Below are 25624 nucleotides of genomic sequence, written 5' to 3'. Positions count from 1 at the left end.
AATCCTAGAGAGAATCATTCTTCAGATGGATGAATGACTGCTGGCATTATATGAGACAGTCAGATGGATCATAGGATCATAGATTTAGAACTGAGGAGACCTTGGAGCAGGGGTGGAGAACCTGTGTCCTCCAGGTCACTCATGGCCCTCTAGGTCCTCAAGTGCAGCCCTTTGAATCCAAACTTCACAGAACAATTCCCTTAATAAAAGGATTTGTTCTGTAAAACGTGGACTCAGTCTAAAGGCTATGCCCAAGGACCTAGAAGGCCACAGATTCCCCACCCCTGCCTTAGAGCCATTTGAGTTCAACACTGTCATTTTGGAGATGAAGAAACTGAGGTGGAGAGAGGTTAAATGACGTCCTAACATTGTAAAGGCCACTTTGGCATGGTCTGACTAGAATTCCTGGAAGTATTCAGAAAAATCTTACAAGCAATCTGGCATGAACTAGAAAGCAAGCAGATCAGCATAGTCCTTTAGGATAATGGTGTTCTCATTCCTGAGTCTGGCCAGATGCCAGGTAGCACTCTGAGCCTTCTAGAAGGCAGACAATGACACCACTAGAGGCTTCTTTCACAAAGGACACATCTAACTAGAAATCTCAATCAGATTGTCAATTAGAGTTTGTCCAGATTTTCCTGTCGTAAAGAGGACAGTACTAGGACCTAAGTAATCACTGGTGGGGGTAAGAAATCTGGCAAGCAAAATTCCTGCCCCAGGGAGAAAAAAAACAGCAATGAAGTGAAAGTGCTCAGGGTTCAAATCACAAACTAAGGCCAAGACACAGGGACCAATTGAATTCCAGGGAAGTTAACTCAGTTTGGAGAAGTTCATACTGGGAAACTGCTGCCAGATCTGGTAATTTGACTGACTCGTGCACTGGGCAGTAAGCAGCCGCTATTTGTTTCAGGGGTTAGTAACCATGCCTCTCCAACTGAACCCCTACCCCTACCCCCTTTCTCTTCTTGCTTAACACACTGCAGCTGTGCTATAAGCGAGCTCTGACAGCCCCTGGCAAGGGATTAGTGTGGATCTAGAATTGAAACAAATTTAAAAGCCCCTGTGATTGAGTGTGTTTTGAATGGGGGATAGTAAAACCCATCTTTGAGACCACCTCTGCTCAAAGGCCAATTTTTAAAATGTGTGCTTTAAATTTCAAAAATCTACATTAAAAATCATCTTTTTTCAAAACAAAAGAAAATAAAACCCTCTTCCATGGGATGATGGATCATTGTCACTTCACAGAGATATTTTCTTACTCCATTGTGGAAGTATAGAGCTATATATTGGTACAGGATGTGGTAAAAAACTATTTCTAGGCTGATAAATCCCCTGAGAGATCTGGCCCAGTTTAAAAAGAAGCCAACATATAGCCCACCCTAGGTTTGGATGGTTAATCTAGCATCGAGCCTCTCAAAGTTTAGGGCAGGGATCATGGCATCAATTGACTTCTAGCATCAGATGAGATTTCAGGCACCTAGATTTATTTTCTCCTATGAAACAGACTAGATATCTATTAGATGTGATAGTACATGTAAAACATCTATATCATAGGGTCAGATTTAAAAGAGACATCAGGTTCTCAGTCATGCAACCACCCTATGATTATCTGTGTTCTCTTAGAGGAAAGTAGAGGCACAGGTGATCCAGAATAGTGAAGAATCTAGAAGGCAGCGCTAAATTTGGATTATATCATGTGACTATGACAACAGTCTTGGAAGTTATGCTAGTACATCAGAAAGAACCATGGACCTGGAGGCGGAATACCTGCTTTTAAGTCTTAGCTCTGCTATTACTAGCTATGTGTCTATCCATTGGTAAATCATTTAACTTTTCTGAGCTTCCATTTTTGTCATAGTCACATGACTAGTGACCTAACACACAGGCTGTATAAACCTTAATCGTTAATGTAACTTCAAAAAATTTAGAGTTATTTTAAAATTATATTTTGACAAGGCTAATATTTAAATTGGTTTGAATTCCCTAGGCTCATGCCTACTAGGCAGTGAGGGAACGAGGTAGGATCCTATATGATGGTGGGGAAAGCAAGGTGACTGAAGTATTATAACAATGTAACATATGTATACGTGTGTGCAAATAGGTACATGTAAACATAAAGGCATGCACACAAATAGATGTATATATGTTTTAGTGTAGACTTGTGATTTCATGAGTGAAGCAATTTAGAAACTTACATATATGCAACTACTCTTTAATGTACAGTCTCTTCTAGAATTACTTAGACACTCCATTGAGAGGTTAATGACTTCCCCAGGCTCTATAACCACGAAGAGGCATCAGAGACCTGCCCTCTATCTACTATAACATACTCCTTGTCGATATGTGTATGTATGATTTTTTTCCTGAGAAACAACTATACAACTTCCCCAACCAAAAAAAATATGTCCAACAACTAGTTCCACATATATTGAGATTAATTTTTTATTAGAAGGTTTTTTTCAATGGAAGAAGTAGGGTTTCAAGCTTTAAGGGTAAAGAGAATAGTCCACACATTCAATGGAAAGGGGGCAGAACACATAATAGATAAACAAGAAGGATCTACCAATTGAGAATCACCTGTTTCTAGGGAATAAATCTTAAAGATCATATAGATAAGTAAAACTCATTGATTGGCTATTTTTTTGGGGGGGTAAAGAAAATATAGGATCTGTGTATGTGATTCAAAAGTGAAGCATTTGGTATGTACGTTTGAGTTTTTTTTAAGTTAATGGGGGCGATTTTGAGATGGAATGTTTTGATTTGAATGTTTATATTAAATTCTGAGGGCTGGATTTTAAATTTCATCATATTTCATTTAGACATATTAGCTAAGTAAAACTTGTCACACATCTTTTAATTGACATGTTAAGGATACTGGGTCTCACCAGATGCTAAATCAAACAAAAAGGAAAGCAAATGGGAGTTTGCCTGTGCACAATAAAGGGGAAAATTTTTTTTATCCCAGGGATTTCTTTGTCTTTCCAAGTACATATTCTAATAGTTATGCATACAAAGGAAAAAGAAAGGTTATGTACTGACTGTGGGCTGGGTTATAAGCAGATCCTAAGCTGAGGAAAGGTGGTGGAGATAGGCCTGTGTGTGCATGTTAGAGGCACCTGATAATCTTTCAGGAAGTACCTGCAGTGTGTGGTACATCTTGGAGTATTTGCTGATTTATTCCTTAAGTGATAAGTAAAACTGTATCTAATCATAGAATCACAAAGTGTCAAAGTTGGCAGGAACATAGAGGCCATCTTGTCCAATCTGTGACTACAACTACCCTCTATCCTTACCTTATAGAATGCCTTTGTTTCCCTCTATGACCCCCTTTCAGGTAGTGAGCAAACTAATTGTGTAATTTAGTGTTTCTTGAGTATTTGTTTTAAAAACTGTCTGTGTGATTTAGCCAAAGTTGTTTATCATTTCCTGTACAATTCTTATTTTCAGGGAGGAAAATGCTGAGTCTGGTTAATATGAACTGCATAATTCATGCTACTTCAAATAATTTTGCATACAAGGTATTTTATTTGCTTATGCCTGATGGCTGTTACAGGCACATTGCTTCAGCAGAAAAATGTGTAGCCTTTTCTTTCCCTTCCCCTTGAATGAAATGTTACTGTTTAGTGCATTCTAATGGAATCTCTGTAATGATCTTTTTATAGACATTGCAGCTATTTTGAGGGACATTACATGCTTATTGTTTTATCTTTGGATGTTTAACTAATAATTCGAGAAAATGAATATTGAACACAATGTTTCAAGAGCTGAAAATTTCCCAGAGCCTTTCCTTTTTGTAATGGCTTCCTTTTGACTATCAGATGAGATCCAGGTTCTCTTCCTGCCATTCAAGGCCCTCTGTGATCTCACTCAGAATTGCAAGGACCTGAGTGGTTATCTAGTGAGTCCAACCCATTGCTAAACAACAAGCCTTCTTATAACATTCTTAGCTTGTAGTAATACAGCCTTTGCTTGGAGACTTTCAGTTACCTCCTGAGGGTAGCTCTAACAATTATGAAGTTTTTCCTTATAACAAACCTAATATTCCTTCCTCCTAACACTTCTGGTTCCACCCTCTAGTCCAGACATAGTAAGTTTAATCCTTCTTCCTTATGCCTGTCTTTTAGGTCCTGGGCTATCATGTTCATCTCTGAGCTTTCTCTTCTCCAGGTTAAATCCTCCATTCATTCAATTCAGTGAGCATTTATTAAGCACCAATAATGTATCAATCATGCTGTACTGTAAAGACAAAAATGAAATCACCCCTGCCCTCAAGGAGCTTGTGTTCTTTTAGCAACTGATATTCATATGGTATGGACATGAAGCCCTTATTCTGGTTAATACCCAGCTTATCAATATGCCTTCCAATAAGCATTGATAAGCCTTCCAACTTGTCATTTTCCTTTCCAAAATGTGGTACCCAGAACTGAACTTCAAAATTCTAGATGTAGTCTAACTAGGGATGAGTACAGTAGCATTATCACCTCTAATCCTGGATGTTGTTTCTCTTAACACAACGTAAGTTTGCATTGGCTTTTTTGATTGGCTTAACACAGTTAATTTATTGAACTTAAAATCCATTTTAACCCTAGATCTTTCTCAAACTGTTGTCTAATAATACCTTCCCCATCTTGTATTTGTGAAATCAATTTCTTGAACCCAAGTATTAAACTTCATATATATATGTGTATATATATATATACACGTACATATATATATACACACATACACACACACACACACATATATCCCTATTAAATTACATTTTATTACATTCAGTTCAATTTTCCAATCTGAGAAGGTATTTTTTGGGTCCAGTATGTTAGCTCTCCTTTCTAGCTTTGTGACAAATTCAAATTCAGTAAGGATGTCGTCTAATTGTATCTATAATTGTTGACAAAAAATGTTAAAACAAGCACAGAAACCCCAGAACCTTCCACTAAATACTTCATTCCCAATTGACATGGAGCCATGAATGACTGCTCTTTGAATGTGGCAATTAAACCCCTTCTGAATCTGTCTCATATAATCACTAAGCCCATCAGATCTTGCCATCTTACCCACCAAAGTAGCATGAAATATTTTTCAAACATTTTGCTAAAATCTAGGTAAATGCTACTTTTGACCTTTCCTGGATCTATTCACAAGCTTCCTATCCAACCATATTGTTTCACTAGTCCCAAATACAAACTCCAGTTACATTAGTTTCCTTCTTGAACACACTGTTCCTTCTTACTTCTGTGCACTGAATCATGCCTTTCTTCCTACTGCTAAATCCAGTTTTCGAGCCCTACTTCAAGCATTATTCCTTCTTCTTGAGACTTTCCCAGTTGTTGCAGCCTCTATCAATCTCTGCCTTTCCTGACCACTGGTAATGCTGTCTGTATCATAAGTTCTTGTCATTTGAATCTGTTCAATGTATTATTTGATTACCTGTAAGTTTATGGTTTTTGTTCACGTACATGTTTTATCTTCTCATGAAGACTGAAAACTTTCTAGGAACATAAACTATTATTTACTTTTTTTTTAAAAGTGGAGCCTAAGATGGTGCTAAACCCATAGCAGGTCCTGGATAAATACATGTTTAGTTGCACTGAAGTAAGAAAAAAAGCCCCCTGAATTTGGAAATATTTTTTTCTTTGGTTGGCAAAATTTTAAATGATGAAAGTATTTTGTGTTTTTTTTTAAAAGTCTGTCCCCCCCCCCATACTAGCAGTTAAGGTTTTTTTTAGCATGTTATATTTTTAAATGCAAATATAATTTTAACTCTTTGATATGTCTTAATATGGTTCAATCCATCCTGCACTAACTGCCCAGTTAACTAAACCTTAACAGTTTGGGTAATGATTTTATCTTTCATGTTATGATATTAAAGCAAATTCATGTTCTGACATTAATGAGTAAAACATGCAAGACCTATGGTATAGTGCCAGATTTTCATGTTCCTTATCAAACACCTGAGATTTAACTGACAACTTATTACATTTATCTTAATGACGTTAATTAGTGAAAGCATATTTGTAAAAAGAAGTTTAGAAAGAATTAAACATAGATACCTGGTAAATTTCACATTTCTCTTGTCCACTGAAACAAAAACTTTTGTAGTGTACAAGAAAATGATCATCTTTCCAATAAATTAATGATGCAAATAGAGTAATATATTAACATTTCAAAACAATTCATTTTTAAAAGTAAAATAGATATTTTGAACTTTTCAGAGAAAAAAACTTTTTGTCTTTTGTCTTGGTAGTCTTTCTAGAAGTTAGCAGTATGCACGTAATTACAAATGGCTTTGTCATTTGTATATGTTATTTTTGTTTTTCATGAGACTTACCTTCCCTGATATTTTGCATGCCTAAAAATTATGTTGATTTCCCTGAGAGTATCACTACTATGGAATGGGGTGGTGGCTCAGAAATATAAAATGAAGTCATGTTGGAATTGATCTGCAAGGTCCCTTTTAGCTTTAACCATCAGCAATTATATGAAATAAAAATGTACTGTAATTTCACCCTTAAGGGGGTTATGCCCATGCAGACAACCAAAAGTTGATAGCAGTTTGAAAACTTTGATTCAATAAGGGAACAAGTTTGGCTATCTTTTACTTGTTCCTTTGTCCCCTTCAGCATTGCAAGAGTTTTAACTCATACAGCTCAGTGAGAAGATGCAAAATAGATTTAAAAAATTTTTTTAATATGTTCTTTAGTTTTGTTACTGGTGGTGTACATCAGAGAGAAGGTTTGTGGATGAGGAGAAGGTCAGGAAGATGAAACGGCTGAAACATTTAAAAATTGGTGGTATATTCTGGTATATATCTTAGGGTATTTCTGGCACTTCCTCACATTCTGGCTGCTTTTTTATTTTTTATTTTTTAGTGAATGGCAGAGTGGTATTTGTTTGAAATGTTAATGTAGTTCAATAGCTTTCTCAATTCTGTGCTGCCAAGTAATTAATTATGTGAGACAGGAGTTCCAAACTGTTAGTTATAAAAGGCAACATTTTCTTTAAATTTAAACCATTTGCTGAGAGTGACTTTTAGCATCTCACAAATGAATTTTATTTTCTGCATCTCCAACATTAGACCCCCAAATGTGGGGCTCTCCTTTGTTTTCACTCAGTAATTGCCTTTCTTCAATTGATCTTAACTTGGCATTTGTCCTCACAGTTCTGTCTTTTTTCTATCTTCCTGGCCTGACATCTTTAGTATCCAGAAGGATTTCCCATCAATTTTAATGTGATGTACTAGCAAGTGGACTCATGGTTTCATGACCTGAGGGCGATAGAAATTGGAAGTATAGAGCCAAAGACTAGTGAATTCACCCCAGCTCTTGTTGAAAGCCTTGCTTATATTATATTGTTCCTAAAAAGTTGTATGTAAACCAAATTTGTTTTTATTTTAAATGCAACTTTAAAAAATCATCATACGAAGAAAATAGCATCAACTGAAGAAAGGAATTCACAATAAAACAGACAAACAGGACAGTGCTAGAACTGTCATGTTAAATTTAATACATACTTTTAAAAGTTCAGGTGTATATAATAGATTTGTGGTTTAATATATGATCCTCTTTTTTATACTTTGTATAAGGAAACATTCATTTTACTTCGTATTTTCAAGTTCATAATGATAATTTTTTAAAAAATCAAAACATACTTCAAGTCCTTTAGGTGAATTTTACTAACTAAAAAAATCCTCTAATGAATCCTTTTGAAACTTGTCACTCTCCTTAAAGCTTCATCTTGAAACAAAACACATTTAATCAGAATTTGTTAATACATTATTTACATCAATTCCTTGAAGAAATTTAGACTTAGAAGATCTTTCCAATAACTACTTTCTCTTATTATGTGACCAAACCAATATTTTTGAATGGTGTTTTTCTTGGAGAGTGAGATAAGGGGATTCATTTTACTTTTTAATTACACCAAGGTACAGTAAACTTAAAATGGGGGACATTTTATAGAAAGTAAGGGCGCAGTTCTTGATATGACTTGAATGATTCCTAGGTCTTAGTTCTTTACTGTTTTTTTTTCAGTCTCTTGCTTCCTATCTGCCCTTTCTGTTCCCAAATCCAAAAATAGGTATAGCAACTGTACCAAAAGATTGACTTCATTGTCTAACAATAAATGATATGTTTTTGTATCAAATTATTTTCTTTTGTTTTATAGGAAAAACGTCAGAGAGAGGCTCATTTCCCCTGTACAGCAGAGACACGGGATTACCAGGCTGTCAAGTAAGTTTAGTGAATACAAGAAGGAAGTGGGATGATTTTTTTCCCCCTGTGAATAAATAAAGCATTTAATAGTGAAAGAAGCGGAGATTTATCCAATTTTATTTCTTTATTCTTTTCTTATTTAATTTGTGGCTGAATGTGGTTGTTATTTAGCAGTTAAGCACAATTTCTTTAATGCTACTGCCTATGCTTAAAGAACTCTCTCTCTCCTGGCTCAACAGGCTCCCTCTCCTTTTTCTATATTCGTAGAATTTTTTAGAGTTCCTCCTTGACATTAATTCCACTAAGTACCAGTTTCCCCATTTCCTGAAACTTGTGTCTTTTTTCTCGAAATGTAGCCCTTACATTTCAATCTTTGCTTTCTGCCACACTAAACCACCACTTGTTGGTACAAAATGTGAAATACTTATAAAGTGAAGCCTGTAATCTCAGATATTTTTATTTCAGCGTTGCAAATAGTTTCCAAGAATGTAGAGCATTTAAGTGTTCTATTTGACTTGAAAAATGTGTATTGGATCCACCCATGTTTCTTAGAGCTGTCTTTATGCATAGGATCCATCTTTTTTCTTCTAATATGTATTTATTAAGTGGCTTCTATGGGCTTGGCAGTACTAATGTTATCTCATTTAATCTTCATGACATCTTACCTACTTTCTACTGCTTCCTATGTTACTTCTGTAAGAGAACATTTACTAGCACTGAATATGCTGAGCTGTCCTGCAGAAAGATTTCCATCAAATTCAAACCCAAAATTAAAAAAGGGGGGGAAGGGGGAGGATAAAGAGTATGAAGTTTATTTTGAGTCAGCTGTCTCATTTTCTTTAATTCTATGCTGATTTCCTTCAAGATTACAGATTTAGAACTGGAAGTGACCTTAGAAGTTGTCTGGTCCCATAAAAATGGGAAAAGGACCCACATGTACAAAAATATTTATAGCAACTCTTTTTGTGGTGGCAAAGAATCGGAAATTGAGGGGATGCCCATCAACTGGGTAATGGTATATAAATGTGTATATAAATTGTTGTGGTATATAAATGTAATGGAATACTTTTGTGCTATAAGAAACGAGCAGACAGAATTAAAAAAAAAACTTGGAGATTTACATGAACTGATGTAGAATGAAATGAGCAGAACCAGGAGAACATTGTACAAGTAAGCCATGTTATGGGATGACTGACTTTGATAGACTTGGCTCTTCACAGCAATGCAATAATCTAAAACAAATAGAAAAGATTTGTGATGGAAATTGCTATCCCCACCCAGAGAAAGAACTATGGAGTCTGAATGCAGATGGAAGCATACCTTTTGCTCTCCTTTTCCTTTGTTGTTTTATTTTATTGCTTCATTCGCATGGTTCCTCCCATTAATTCTAATTGTTCTTTACATCATGATTAATGGGAAGATATGCTTAACGTGAATGTATATATAGAGCCTATATAGGATTGTACACCGTCTTAGAGTGGGGTGGGGGAGGAATGGGAGAGGGAGAAAATTTAAAACTCAAAATCTTATGGAAGTGAATGTTGAAAACTAAAAATTAATAAATTTTTAAAAAGAAGAAGTTGTCTGGTCCAGTGCCTTCATTTTGCAGATAAACCATAGAGGTAAAGTGGCCTGACTGCAGCCATCTAGCTAGTCTTTGGATGTTAGTCCTTTGATTCTGAACCTAGTATTCTTTCCAATGTATTGTGAACTTCTCAATGTGCACAGATATGAATTTGTTATATGGGTAAAAAATAATTTCTGAATTTGATGTGCAGTTTTCTGTATCAGTTTTAGGGTTTTTGTATTTGTGGATGAGAGCAATGAGGGACTTAATACATATGTTTACAAAGTGGTTTATGGTGATTCCTTAGTCATTTCCTGTCAGATAGGTCAATGAGTTTTTGCCATTTTTCTTTTATAAGGAACAAAGCATTTAAATGATTGACCTGGTCACAATAGCTCATGAGAAGAGCAATAATAGAACTCAGAGCCTTCCAGTTTCCCTTTTGGAATCTTTTAATCTCTCAAGTTGAAATAATGATCTCTTGAGCTAAGGACCTACCAGCTTTTCTCAATATTTCTAGCAATATCTCCTAACAATAGAATTACAACGTGCTCTGCCCCTGGTCAGATTTGAACAGAAATTGCTATTTGTGCAATATTATGAGGTATTTCTGTGATTTGTAGTTGATTTGAGACCTCCGTCACTGTAATTTAATTCCATAATATGAATTTGAATTCAATAAGTGAACATTTTTGCTACCTGGGTTAAGCCATGGACTGGTGATCCCAGACCTGATTTTTAATATAACCATCATCTGTCTCCCAGTGTGTGAGTTTTGCAGATCATTTAACTCTTCATATTTTTTTCACCTTTGTAAAACAGATTAAAAACCTTTACATAATCTTGGGGAAAATAGCTAATGAAAATCATAGTTAAAAACATCTTAAACATAAAGTACCACACAAACTACAGACCTGTGCTGTCAATGTAATTATCTGTCTGGACTCCAGCTGTTTGATTACCCTTAGGGTAGGGACACCTTGCTTTTAAAAGCCTTAGGGCTATTTTTGTTGTAGAGTTCTTATGAAGCTTGATTTTGTATTTATAGCCAGCAGCACTTTGTATGTGTATGTATGTGTGTGCATATGGAAAAAGTTTCTCCCATTTGGTAAAAATATAGAATTGAAATGAAACCTCATTTTAGGTACTCTTTTCTGAATTGTTTAAAATACGTAAATTTATTTACCTGTTAAAGCCTAGAAAAATGGTGAGGCTTTTTACCTGTTGAGACAGAGTTTAGTTTTCATTAAGATTCTAGCTTTGAGTCTAATATAAGTGACAGACTATATTTGGCAGGTGGCAGTGTTAGTCACTGACCAATTTATTCCCCCATTTCCCAGCCTAGTTAATGAAATCACAGAATGGGGAAAGTAACAGAGAGTTTAGGTGTTAATATGTTAAATGAAGTACAAAAATATGTCTACACTCTATTACTCCTTTACAAATTGTCATCCCTGATGAAATTAAAGGGGAAGATTGTCACTGGATAGCTAATGATTTGCCACGCCTTTGGTGGCTGTGAAAAAAACAGTCTTTCCAGGTCTGAAAGACAATTGAGAGTGTTGAGAAAAGAGGCAGTTTTGTGGAATGTGACCTCTGCACCTCTATCAGAGGGCTTCTGGGCAAAGAGAAAATAACCCTCCTAAACCCCTACCCTCCTCAATCTCTACATCTTGCATTCCTTGAGGAAGAAATATTATATTCAGCAGGGAGCAGAGAGGAAAGGGATTGGGCAGGAAAGGAAGCATCTTCAAGGGGTGTGACCTTCAGTATCAGAGCCAAAATCTAGCTACGTATTCAGATTCCCTGGCATTTGGGTGTTGAGCTACAGAGAGGAGCAGGCGCAGAAAGCTCAGATGAGTAGCTCATGCAGCAGAAATGTGGGCCCAGGGAAAAAGAAAGCATGTCAACACCAGACGATGCAAGAGGCATGAGTTGGCTTGGCCACATATATTTCCCACTTGTATGCCTCACCAGTTCTAAATTTATGCTCACTCTTTCCACTGACACTATCTTTGTAGGGGAGTGAGCTCTAAGCTTAGGAGAGGAATGTTGTATAGCTACTATTCTTACTACAGTATAATAGTAATTGCATTTATTTTGAGCCACTTATGACTCCTGGATGACTCTTAAAGGTAAGCATCCCAGTGGGCACTCGGGATCTATAAGTTTAGGAATATAGATCTAAAGAATGCCATTGAACCTGAAGAAGTAATAGTTATCCCTTGAGTATCCAAACTTACAATCTGAAAGTGCTAAGTTGGAGAGGTACTCCCACATAGTAATCAGAAATTGTGCCATCTTTTATTTATTTAGGAGTTTATGGGTACTGGTCTCTTATCATGTGACTATTTATTTGTTCATTAACACATCTAATACATGGGAATTAAAAAGAAATGAGATTTAAGTAAATGAATTTTGACTGATAGGAGGCGAATGGGTTGTATTTACTGGACAAAATGAGATTTAGGGATAACACAGATTTCAGTTATTCACTCTATCACAACATGTAAACAAGATCTGACTATGGCTGTAAGAAAAGTGTGTATGTCCAACAAAATTTCCATTAGCTTACAAACTGGTAACCATACCCACATTTTCTGCCTTTCCATAATCACCTTTTTTTTTTTAACCATTCATCTTTACTTGACTAAGATATCATCAAACATGTTCAAATCCCCCCACAAACAGAAATCACTGTGAAAGCCAAGCAGGAAAAAGGAAAAACAGTTAATTTATTTTTGATTAGATGTACTGCTTGATTTCTTTACTGTAGAGATATGCTTATTTCCATGGCACTGAATTTATTCAATAATAATTCTGATATGTATAGGAAAATCATACTATACTGAACAGTTCTTTCTGTTCAACAGTTTGTCAATTTTCTTGTTGATGAAAATATGTGGTACTTTATCTCTTAATTTCTTAACAATTTACTGTCCACATCCATATCTTTTGAATACAGTACGTTTTACAAGTACTGCAGGCTACTCTGAGACCGCTATTGAATCCACATAGTAACAAATGAGGACATTTTGACAATTGTATGTTCAGAAATCACCATTGTTTTTTGTTTTTTCTTCCCTTTTCTCATGAATAAAATTTTAGAAAGAAAAGCTAGTTAGATGGCTTTTCATAAGAAAACTTTTTTTTTTTTCAGTGAGGAAGGTAGGTGGTACCATCGTACATAGAGCTTTGGGCCTGAAGTCAGGAAGACCTGAATTCAAACCCAGCCTCAGACACTAATGGTGTGACCTCTGGGCAAGTCACTTGACCTCTGTTTGCTTCAGTTTCCTCAGCTGGAAAAGGGAGGATAATAGTCGCACCTACCTCCTACGGTTGTTGCAAAGATCAAATGAGATAATGTTTATAAAGTATCTGGTATATAGCAGGGGTTATGTTCATTTCCTTCCAGTGAATTTTTTTGTTTTATCAATGCCTCACTTATTTATCATATCTTCAAGGAACTTTTAAATGTTAACTATAGAGTTGACACTAATACTAGTCTTACCTGGACTGGAAGTGGCACAACGTAGCCTCTCCTAGCTAAGAAAGTAACATCCTGGGATTTCTCCTTCTTTTCTATTGCACAGATGTTACAAACAAAGCCTTATTTATGCCTGTACTACTAAGCTGTCATTGATATTTCAACTGTCAAACAACTGCAGTATTTAAAAAACAACAACAACAAACAACAAAGCTGTGGACTTTCATGCTTCTGCTAATTTAGATCAGAGTAAATAAGAAAATGGTAAATGTTTTCCAAATAAGTCTCTGTCTATAATATTTAAGTAATTTGTAAAATTGATATTAATTTTGGAAAGTGTACCTTGCTCATTACTCATCTTTATGTCAGTGGCCTACATTGGAAAGCATGGAGGCCATACATTAAAATTCTGTGTAAGAGGGAGGCAGAGTTAATCATATGTTGCCTAAGGAAAATGACTATAAGTTCTTGGGTATCAGAAGTTTTGTTTCTGACTCCAATTAATGAACTCCTTAATTGTGTTAGTATTAGACTAAGTCGAAAAATCCAAGGAGGGGGCCTCAAATGCCATCTAGTCCAACTGGTACCTGAATAAGAATTTCCTTACAATTCTCTTGACATGTAATCACCCTACAAGTAAGGGGAAGCCATTACTTCTTGAGAGACGACTCATTCCGTTGCTGGATGGAGTGGAAGGAATCATGGATCTGGATGCAAATTCCAGCTCTACCACTAATGCTTAGTATTAACTGAGCAAGTCACCTAATCTCTCACCTAGTCTCAAAGAAAAATGAAATTCAAATGAGGTCATTGCACTAGATTAGCTATAAAGTCTATGTTCTATAACTCTAAACCTAAACTTTTATTTTCTGTTTCTAGTTCTACTTTCTGGGACCAAGGAGAACAAACCAAAAGTCTCCTCCCTCATTCTCATCCCCCAACTCCCAACAAATGAACTACTTAATTGAGTCAGTGTTATAATACATTTGAGCACATTGTTGTAATTCTTGAATCTACTTAGTTAGAATTCTACTACCAAAGAAGAAAACTTTTTGTCCATAATGGGATTTTTTTTTAGCTCCAGTACCAGAATAATGATTGTCAGATTATTATTAACTAAACAGACTTAGAAATAAAAGGGCTCATATTTTGTTCCCACTTAAGAGATACGAGTGAGATTTTCCTTTTGAGAAAGGAAAGGAGCCTCAAACAGCTCATGCTTGTAAATATGTCAACTACGCATCTCAGTGTTGAGATCCAAACTATTTCCTCCTGTCAGTCAACAAATATTTACTAATGACTTACTATGTGACAAGAAGCAGTGCTTCAGAGTGGATGGAGGGAGAGCTGGTTTGAAGCCAAAAAGACCTGGTTTCAAGTCCCATCTCTAAAACATGACCCTGGGGTAGTCATTTAAATTCCCAGTGCTACATTCAATTGGGTATGGAAATACATCTTACCCTACAGGAAAATAGGGGGAGAAGGGGACAAGAGAGCAGGAGGATGATAGAGAGGAGGGGCAGATTGGGAAAGAGGGTAATCAGAAGCAAATACTTCTGAGGAGGGACAGGGTCAAAAGAAAGAATAGAATAAATGGGAGGGCAGAATGGGATTAAGGGAAATAGAGTTAGTTTTTCAACAACATGTCTACTATGGAAGTGTTTTGCGTAACTGCACATGTACAAACTATATCGAGTTGCTTTCCTTTTCAGTGAGGCTGGGTGGGGAGGAAGGAAGGGAGAAAATTTGGAACTCAAAGTTTTAAAAACACATGTTTTTAAAAAATGTTTTCACATGCTACTGGGAAATAAGAAATACAGGAAATGGGGTACAGAAGTCTATCCTGCTCTACAGGAAAATAGAAGGGGAAGGGGGATAAGAGAAGGGAAGGGGCAGAGATAGAAGAGAAGGCAGACTAGGGAAAGGGGTATTCAGAATGCATGCCATCTTGGGGTGGGGGGGAGGAGGGAGAAATTTGGAACTCAAAAACTTGTGGAAGTGAATGTTGAAAACTAAAAATAAATAAATTTATATTTAAAAAAATAAAATAAGTTCCCAGTGCTATAGGCAATTTTCTGAGGCTATAAGCTATAGAGAAGGTGCTGACCTGTATTGGTTGAAAAATTTTTCTCTTCCAAGAGTTCCCTGTATCAATGAAATCACAGGTTCAGGGCTTATCCCTATCCCTAACTGTGGTCCAACTACTGTGCTGACTCCTGGGAATTCAAAGACAAAGCAAAAACAGTCTACACCCTCAAGTAGCTTATATGCTAATGTGGGAGACATCATATAACATAAATAGGCATGTAAAGGATACACCGAAGTAGATGGACAGTAACTGTAGAGGGGAAGGCACTGATATACAGGGGGGCAGGGAATTGCCCCTTGCAGAAGGTGGCATTTGAGCTGAGTCATGAAGAAAGCCAAGGATTTTAAGAAGTAGAGGAAATGAGGAAGAGCATTCTGGGCAAGAGGGACAGCCGGTGGAAAGCACAGATAGGAGATGGAGTGTTATGTGTGAGAACCAAGTAACTTTAAAGTGTATGGAGGGATTAATATGTAAAAAAGACTGGAAAGATAGGAACCAGGCCAGATTGCAAAGAGCCCTTATTGCCAGCAGAGGAGTTTATATTATTAGGGGGCCACTATAATTTATTGAGTATAGGAGATGATGTGGTTAGACCTGCACTTTACTTAATTCACTATGGTAGCTGTGAGAAGGATATCTGATTAAAGGAGAGATACTTGAAGCATGAGACTATGTAAATAAGGAGAAGGAGAAAGATCCAAGATATGTTATAGAGAAGGAAACTACCAGAATTGGCAACTGGTTCAGTATGTGGGATGAGTAAAAGTGAAGTGTCTAGGTTATCATACACCCATGGGAGCATAGGCTGAAGAGATCTTAGAAGCCCTCTCATTTTACAAATGAGCAATATAGGTCAAGAGGCTAAGTGACTAGCCCAGTGTCACTCAGCTAGTAAGTATTTAAGGTTAGATTTGAACTCCAAGTCTAGAATTCTATTTACTATGGTGACCTAGATGCCAAGAATCATTACAGTGCCTTCAATTCCAGAGGCTTTATTATTATATGCTGTCAAGGGCCCTTTCCTTCCAGCCTCCATCATCATGTTTCTGGTGGCCTTCTATTACGTGTGATCCATTGTATTAAAGGAAGTGAATTTTTATTTTGTTTGCCTTTTTGAAAACTATGTATCACTGTTTTCCTTTAGTGTTCATAATCGGGAATAGGCAGCGTGTGAAGTTTAATTTAAAACTGAGATGTAATTAGATGTTTCTGTGGTCATGTACACTATAAAATTGAAAAGGAGACTGCCCTCATAAGAAGAGCTTTGCCTAGAAAGGCTGTAGTCTTTATTACAGACTTCACACAATAAATTTTTTAAAATGTATCTTCTAAGGCCATATGTCAACCAGAGAAGCATCTTCAGCTCTTCCCTCTCCTTCACACACCATATCCAATCAGTTGCAAGTCTTGTCATTTCTACCTGAACAGTATCTCTTATGTCTGTCCCCTTTTTCTGCTCACCACGAGCACCTTCATTCAAGCCCATCATCCCCTCCACCTAGTCTGTTGGAATGGCTTTCTAATTTGTTTTCCTGCCTACACTATCTTCCCTCACCTCTTCATCCTCTTCAGAATGCGACGTTGATATTTCTGAAGCACAAGACAGACTATTTCATTATCTCTAATCAGGAAGTTCTAGTGACTCCCTGTGGCCTCTAAAATAAAATGTCAGTTTTGCTATTAGGCATTTAAAACAGTTCACAATCTAGTTCTTGCCTATTTTTCCATGCACATCATACCCCATGACACGCACACACTCTACATTCCAGCCAAACTGACCTATTGATATTGCCCATACATGACATTTTGTTTCTTAAAAACTATGCCTTTGTATAGGCTGTGTCCCTGGTGGATAGTGTACTTGACCCAGAGTCAGAAAGAGTTCAAATCCAGCCTAAATCACTAGCTCTGTGTCCCTAAGTCACTTATCTGTCTTAGTTTCCTCATCTGTAAAATGGGGATAATAATAGCAATCTACCTCACAGAGTTGTTGTAAGGATCAAATGAGATAGTATTTGTAAGCTTTGCAGACCTTAAAGTGATAGATGAATAATAGTTATTATTATTGCGTCTTGGATTTCCTGGCTTCTTCCAGACTCATCTCAAATGCCAACTCCTACGTAACACCTTTCCTAATGCTCACCCCAGTTGTTAGCACCCTTTTCAGGAAAATATTATGTACACTTTAAAATATGTAGTATTTTAAAAATAAATAAATACGATTTCCAGGAGATTCACTGACTTTGGGGAGGAGTCAGTCAGTCAATAAGCATGTATTAAGCATCTGTTTTGTGCCAGGCATTGTGCTAAGCACTGAGAATACTAAGAAAGGCAAAAAGGTAGTCTTTGCTGTCAGGGAGCTAGTTCACACACTAATGGGCGAGACCCACATGAAAACAATGTACAAACAAGATATATACAGGATAAATGAGCGATAATCAACAGAAAGAAGTTTTAGTTGTGACTTGAAGGAAGCCAGGAGGTGGAAATGAGAAGGGACAACATTCCAGGCATGGGGAACAGCCAGTGAAAATGCCCAGTCTGGTGGTGGAGATCTTGCGAGAGAAACAGCTAGGAGGCCCTCACCCACTAGCTGAGTCTTTTTTAAATAAATTTATTGATTCAACTTTTAGTTTTCAACATTCGCTTCCATAAGATTTTGAGTTCCAAATTTTCTCCCCATCTCCCCTCCCCCCCCTTATCCCAAGAGAGCATGTAAATTGATATAGGCTCAACATTTACATTCATATTAAATCTATTTTCACAATAGTCACATTGTAAAGAAGAATGGGACAAACCATGAGAAAGAAGAAAAAAAAGAGAGAGTGCACAAATAATATACTTCGATCTGCATTCAGACTCCATAATTCTTTTTTCTAGATGTAGACAACATTTTCCATCATGAGTCTTTTGGAGTTGCCAAGAAGAGATAAGTCTGTTACAGTCATCACACAACGTGGCTATTACTGTTTACAATGTTCTCCTGGTTCTGTTCACTTCACTCAGTATCAGTTCATCCACTAGCTGAGTCTTACAAGAAACCAGGGATTCCAAGAAATGGAGATGAGGTATAAATGCATTCCAGACTTAAGAGACAGCCAGTGAAAAAGCACAGAAGTGTGGTGATGGAGTGTCTGTATGTGAGGAACAGCAAGAATTCTAATTTGACTGGACTTCAGATTACATAGAGAGAAGTAATATGTAACATAAATGAAGCCAGTGACAGAGAGCTTTAAAACACCAAACACCAGAAATTTATCCTGGAAATATCGAAGGGAAGAAGGGGAAATGTGGTCAAACATGTTTTAGTCAACAAGTATTTATTAACTGCCCGGTATGTGCTAGACACCAAAGAAATTCTTTGGTAACATTACCTTGGCAGCTGCATGGAGGGATGTATTGGAATAGGGAGAGATTTGAAGTAGGAAAACCAATTAAGAAGCTGTTAGTCTGACCAAGAGATGATGATAACCTGAGTGAGAGTGGTGACTCTGTGGGTCAAAAGAAGGTGATATAAGCAAGAAAGGTGGAGGTTAAAATGACAGGATTTGGCAGTGGTTTGGATGTGTGGAGGGAGGCTTGGTTTTTTGGTTGTTCCTTTTTTTTTTTTTACATTGACTATGACTGACAAAAGTGGTTAGAATATGAGCTTCCCATCATCTTTAGATGGTGGAGGAGAATGTTATATGCTGTAGTCTTCATATGAATTGCTACATGTTTAGTTGTAGTACTAATAGCAATAATGATACCTAGCATTTTTAAGCACTTTAATGTAAGCAAATGCTTTGTAAATATTATCTTATTTGATTCCTACAACAACCCTGCAAGGTAGGTGCAATTATTATCCCCATTTTACAGAACAGAGCCAACAGAATTAAGTGATTTGCATAGGATCGAACAACTTGAGAATGTCTGAGGCTGGATTTGAATTCAAGTTGTCCTTACTCCATGTCCATCCACTCTACCACCTAGCTGCCTCTGCAAGGGAAATATTCATACATACATAGACAAGGTTTCTTTTTAATGCTCTAAAATGTTATTTTTAAAGTTACTCTGGAGGGGTTTTTTGGGTACATAGTTAAAAAGATGCGTCTATGCATTTATTTGTTGTTGTACTCATATTTAAATTGGTGTATTATATGATGTAAATGATTGATGACACAATTGAATCACTTTAAGTGTGCTCATATATATTTTGAGCAGAGGTATAAAATTTTAAGACAAACCAATTAGCCAAAAACCACTTAGCCATTCAGAATTTCTTTCCTATAAGGAATAGAACCTGTGTTTCTTTTAAAAGCTATCACAGGAGAAATGGAAATTGAACACCTAATATATCTTTTCCATAAAGGTCAGAATGCTGATTCTTAACTGTGAAGCCATTCCTCACGAACATTTTCTAAAAATCAAAATTAAGGGTCATTTGGGAAGCATTTGACTGAAAACAGAATATAATGAATCTTCTGAAATATGAAAGTCAATCTTATTCTTCTTTGATGTAATTAAAAGTCTGGCTAATAGTCAAATGATGAGAAAAACAAAAGAGAAAAAAGAGTATCAGATAAAGGCAGAAAGATGATATAGAGTAAATAATGAGGAAAAATGAGCAATGTTAACTCAGTTTAGACAAATGTAATCACATCTGTTGGTGTTGCCCAGCTTAGCCTTAGCTTCATATAAACATGAATTTAGTTGAACTTGTATATTTGGATTTTCAAGTTTATAAAATATCCAAAATGTAGGAATTTAATTGATGCCAGTCATTTTTCTACAAAATGTATGATTGCAAAAAGATATAATGGCCTGGAAGCAACCACATGCTGTGTGGCCTTAATTACATTTCACTCAGTCTGTAAAAAAAAGTGTAAAATACTTTATGCTGAAATGATAGATGGATTTTTCACTTAGTTTTGACTGTGACTATTTTTAAAATATTGTACCTATTGTTAATAAAGATGTTGGCCCTACACCCTCCGTGTGTTGGATCAATAAAAAAAAATTCAATTGCAAAATGATCCATCAATGTTTCCAGTAATATTGCTACACCAGTTTCTTTTTAATGGCCCATCAGTTATGCTATCGCCATGAAGCTAATGTGAGGTGACTCATTTAGCAACATATTATTACATCATCTGAACATGATGTAAGGCACATCAGGCATTATTAAATTAGCTTGAGTTTTGCAATATGTCAGTAATGTTTTATGCACATTAATGGCATAGTTAGTGCTCCTTGTGGGATTTTGTTGAAGGCAAATCATTTCAAGGTAGATTTTGGACAGAGTATTCTGTAATCTCTATGCTTTTTTTTTCTATTGTCATCATGTTGTGGTTTAGATTTTGATATTGGTTTGTTTTGTATTTTATTGAAGAAGTTTTTTAGTTTTATGAGGAAATTGAGCAAAACATCAACTGAAACCTCCTATCAAAGCATTTTTTTTCAAAGCCACAGTTTATTGCTGGGAACCTAGATCATCCTTTTGAAAGGAGTAATGCTTCTTTCTTAACTCTTGAGCCTCCTGAGCTTGTTTGGACAGAAATCAGCCATTGTCATGTGTCATGATTTTTTCCAGTAATTGTCCAGCCTGCTCTATCCCAGAGATAAATAACAATAATAAATTAGATGTCCATTGTTTCCTGAGCAGTGCAGGAAGCATACTCATTCTTCCTTGAAGAGACAGTTCTGGTGACCACTTCAGCCAAAAGAGTCCCCAAGGCTATTTTGTATACCAGAATTCTACCATTATTTCTTTACCTGTGTTCTTATGCCCTCTCATTGAGCTTGTGGTTAAATTCATCAAATAAAATGTTGTTTGAGGGATTTTGATTTCATTTAATAAAAATTAAGATTAAACTTCTATTCCAGAGATCAAGGGAATTTTTCTTTAAAAAAAGAATGTGGTCAAAAACAGTGCATAAAAATCTCATAAGATTAAGAGCTTTCTGTTCCATCAGATGTTCTCTTCACTTTTATGAAAGGGGGAAGAAAATTAATTCCTTAAACTGAATAGGGACCCCTAGGCAAACCAAATAAGCAGTATAAGGGGAAGTCAACTACCTTTTCTGAATAATAAATAGAAGACATTAAGGAACTAGCATCTTAGTGGTGGATTATACCCTGGGGCATATATTATAGCTGTATAAGAGAAATATACTGGATGGACTTCAAGTAAGTGTATTTCCATTTTAGGCAGAGCTCCTTTACTAACTAATATCCTACTTTCAGTAACTCATTTAGTCTCTACTTCATTTACCCTTTATATAAATTATATAAGTTATATAAATTATATAAGTATAATCATTCTGGCCTCCATCTATCCAGTGACAAAGCAAAAAAAAAAAGAAGAAGTAAAAGTACTTTGAGTTCATATGACTAAAGATATTAAATCAAAGTATAGCTTTTAATTTAATGGGTACAGTTTTCCTGGACTGAATTAGAATGAACATGGTGAAATTGGTCCCGCTAATGGAGAAAAGATAAAGAAATGTTACTGTATTTCCCTCAAACTCCATTCAAGATCAGTTTCCTTATTTCTAGTATTGTAATATAGACTGTATGACATGGTGGATATAATGTTCACCTTCAAGTTGAGAAGATTAAATTCAAATCTTGTCTCAACCATGTAATAGCCATGTGTCTGGTAAGGTCACTAAATTTCCTTGTGCTTCTGCCAAATCTCTAGGACATATCTACCAAGCCATAAATGGGCTGTACTCTGCATAACGGAATGTTAGAAGCATGGTGTGGAATTTGAGCGAATATAAGTTCCTTGAGGGCTAAGATTTTTTTTTCATTTTTTTTGCCTTTTCCCCAGTTTTCAGTACATAATGGATACTTAATAAATGCTTATTAATTGATTGATTGAGCTTGTAGATGAGAGCTTAGAATCAGGACCAAAACTTTAAAATCTAAAGATTCTGGATCCTAAGTCCCATAATATAAATAAACTAAGGTTATTCAGACCAGATAGTTCAGTACCTAAATGGGGGTTTTCCATTTCTGGATGAAATTGAGATTTTTATATTCAACAATATAGAGTTCACCACTAAAAATATTTTAAAATACATATTTTTTTGCTTTGGATTTGTGTCCATGTTTTGTGATGGAAAATGATAGAGATACAAAATCCTAACCAATTTCAAGAATTAAACAATTTATGAAAACAGGAGAGAGATTTGTGTTTTAAGTGACTTGGACTAGATGACCTCTGAGATTCTATGATTTTATATGTGACAAACCAGTGGGATTTGGAATGTAGTTAGTTGTGTTTTATAGAAACAATGAGAAAAACACTCTCTTATAGAAGATTCTTACCTCCTCATCTGATTCAGTTGAGAGATCAACAGCATGTGTAAATGCAAGTAGTCTGCAACACCAAAGACAGAGGTCCATGCTGGGGAAAAAAAAATTTAGGCGATTGCTAAGAAATCTTATTGTCCATTATCTTCCATCTCTTTTATAGCACAGTTCTTAGCAGGGGGAACCCATCTTCAGTTGTTGCCTCCATTTTCAAATTTTCTACCAATTTCTCATTTCCTTGCAAGTAATCTGGCTTCTGTCCTCACTATTCAACTGAAACTTTACATCAAGGTCACTGATAAGTTGTAGTACTAAATCCAGTTGCCTTTTCTCAATCCTCATCCTTTTTAACTTCTCTACCGCATTTGACACTCTTGATGACCCCCTGTATGGGTTATAATGCTACTCTTTAGTGGGTTTCTTACTTATATTAAGACTGATCCTTCTCAGTGTCCTTTGCTGGATCATCATGCAAGCCCTGCCTTCTATACATTGGTGTATCATGCTCTGTTCTGGGCAGTTGACTCTCTCCACACTCTCCTTTAGTGGTCTCATCAATTCTCATGGATTCTAATATCATTTCTATGCAGGTGACACCTATACTTACATCTCTAGTCCTATATTGCTTTCTACTGGATATTTTGAACTGGATGTTCCATAAACATCTCAAATGCATCATGTCCAAAAAAGCTCAATCCTCTTTCCCATGCAAAAACTCTTCTCTATCTTTCCTCCTCTGTCAAGGACCTCTTCATCCTTCCATTTACTCAGGTTCATGACCTTGGAAGCCTCATCTCTTATTCTTAATTCTTATCTCTTAATTCTCTGTCCTCAACCAACAGTACTTCCAGGCAGTTGTCAAATCATGTGGATTCTACCCCTGTGGAATCTTTCATATCAATCCCATTCTCCCCACTCACATGCCTTCATCACTTCTGACTTGTACTATTATAATAGCCCCCTTACTGGTCTTTCCACCTCTATCTTCTTCCCTCTCCAGTCTGTCCTACACTAATTTGATTGTGTCTTCTCTTGCCCAAGAATCAATCATCTGATTCCTTTTGCCTGACGAATTGTAACCTGGCCTTCCATCACTTCTTTCAGTAATCTCTAATTTGAGATCTATCTTTTCATTCTTCCCAAAAAACTCCCTTGTGTATTCCTGCCTCCATGCCTTTACTTATGCTTTCTTATTTATTGCCCCCTTCATACCTTAAGTTAGGCAGGAACTGTGCTAAGTGCTAGGGATACAGAGAAAGGCAAAAATATGAATCCTGTCCTCAAGGAGACCACGTCTTAATGGAGGAAATAACATACAAATAGCTGTCTACATACAGGATATCTGTAGTATAAACGGAAGGTAATCTCAGAAGGAAATCACTACCAGTTTTTTGGGGGAGGGGCAGGGAAGGAAGGGCAGTAACCAGAAAAGATCTCTTACAGAAGGTAGGATTTGAACTGGATCTTGGAAGAAATCAGGAGATAAAAACGAGGAGGGAGAGCATAGGGGACACTCATTGAAAAGATGCAGAATCAGGAAGTAGACTGTCATGTTCAAGGAACCACAAGAAAGCCAGCTTCACTGGATGAGAAACCAGCCAAAAAGCTATTGCAATTGTAGTTGTCTAGAAGTGAGGTGATGAGGGGCTATACCAGGGTGGTGGCTAAGTAGAGAGAAGGAAACATATGGAAGAATTATTGTGAAGACAGAGATAGGGAGACCTGAAAACAGATTTGTTATGTGGGGTGAGTGTAAATAAGGCATCAAGGATAACGCTAAGGTGTCAAGCCTGAGTGACTGGAAAGGTGGTGTTGCACTCAGTAATAATAGAGAAATTCAGAAGGTTTGGGGGAAAGATATAATAGTGTGGTTTTGAGATATCCATCTGGTTATTTGAGACTAGAGTTCAAGAGAGACATTAGAGGTGGATAAATAAATCTGTAAATCATCTACACACGTATGATAATTGAATCCATAGCCAATCATACAAATAGGTGAAAGAATATAGATGACAGAAGAGGGTCCCAAATAGATTCTTGAAGGACATTGGGAGGTTAATGGGCATGACCTAAATGCAGATCCGGCAGAGGAGCCTGAGGAGAGGTCAGACATGTAAAACCATGAGAGAGCAACTTGATGAAAACAAAGAGAAGAAAGAATATCAGGAAGAGGATAATCCACAGTGTCAAAGGATGCCGAGAGGTCAAAAAAGCATGAGGATTGAGAAAAAAGGCCACTTGATTTGGCAACTAAGAGATCTTCAAAGAGAGCTATTTTAGTTAAATGATGAACTTAGAAGTGGAGAGTTTAGAATAGAATGACAGGAGAGGAAATGGCAGCACCAATTAAGGAATTTAATCAGAAAAGGAAGAGGAGATATAGGATGATAGCTAGCAAGAATGGCAAGATCAGGTGAGGACCAGATATAGATATATAGATATATAGATATATAAATAAAACTTTTCAACATTCACTTTTATAAGATTTTGAGTTCGAAAATTTTTTAGTTGTAAATTTTCTAAATGCTGCCTCCTCAAGACAGCATGCAATCTGATATAGGCTACACATATACAATCATATTAAACATATTTCAGGTGGCGGCTAAGGATGAAAGAAGTATTAGAGAATGAAGGCTAGCCAAAGAGTGGGGGTGATAAAGGGGGCAGTCTGCTGAAGAAGACAGGAGGAGAAGGGATCAAGAGTGCAAGAAGAGTTTGCCTTGTCAAGGAAGAAGGACCTTCTTCATTTGAGATAGGAGTAAAGGAGGCGATAGTGAGGGAGAACATTTGAGCAATGTGAGATTTGGAGGAGGGAAGAAGAGAGAGTTCTTGGGGAATGGCTTCAGTTTTTCAGTGAAGAGTGAGGCAAGGTCCTCAGCTGAAGAGAGTAGGGGGCGAGGCTAAAGTTGTGGATGGCTTCAGCAGGAATGAAAAGATGTCAAATAGCTGCTTGTAGTGAGAGGATGAGG

General features: G+C 36.5%; 1 protein-coding gene across 4 annotated transcripts in view; it reads left to right on the top strand.

The window, feature by feature from the left end:
* The window catches only part of TCF12 (transcription factor 12), a 416785-nt gene that overhangs the window by 282186 nt on the left and 108975 nt on the right, over window positions 1-25624 (top strand). For all 4 annotated transcript variants that reach the window (XM_020981635.2, XM_020981615.2, XM_020981646.2 and 1 more), the window contains exon 6: window positions 8167-8231. In XM_020981635.2, coding sequence (XP_020837294.1) covers window positions 8167-8231 — 65 coding nt within the window. The remainder of the gene's footprint in view (window positions 1-8166; window positions 8232-25624) is intronic.

This window comes from Phascolarctos cinereus, unplaced genomic scaffold (genome assembly GCF_003287225.1).
Source record: "Phascolarctos cinereus isolate Bilbo 61053 unplaced genomic scaffold, phaCin_HiC Scaffold_3;HRSCAF=262, whole genome shotgun sequence".
In the NCBI taxonomy this organism is placed as follows: Eukaryota; Metazoa; Chordata; class Mammalia; order Diprotodontia; family Phascolarctidae; genus Phascolarctos; species Phascolarctos cinereus.
Note: the sequence above shows the minus strand (reverse complement) of the source record. Positions and strands in the feature narration are given on the sequence as shown.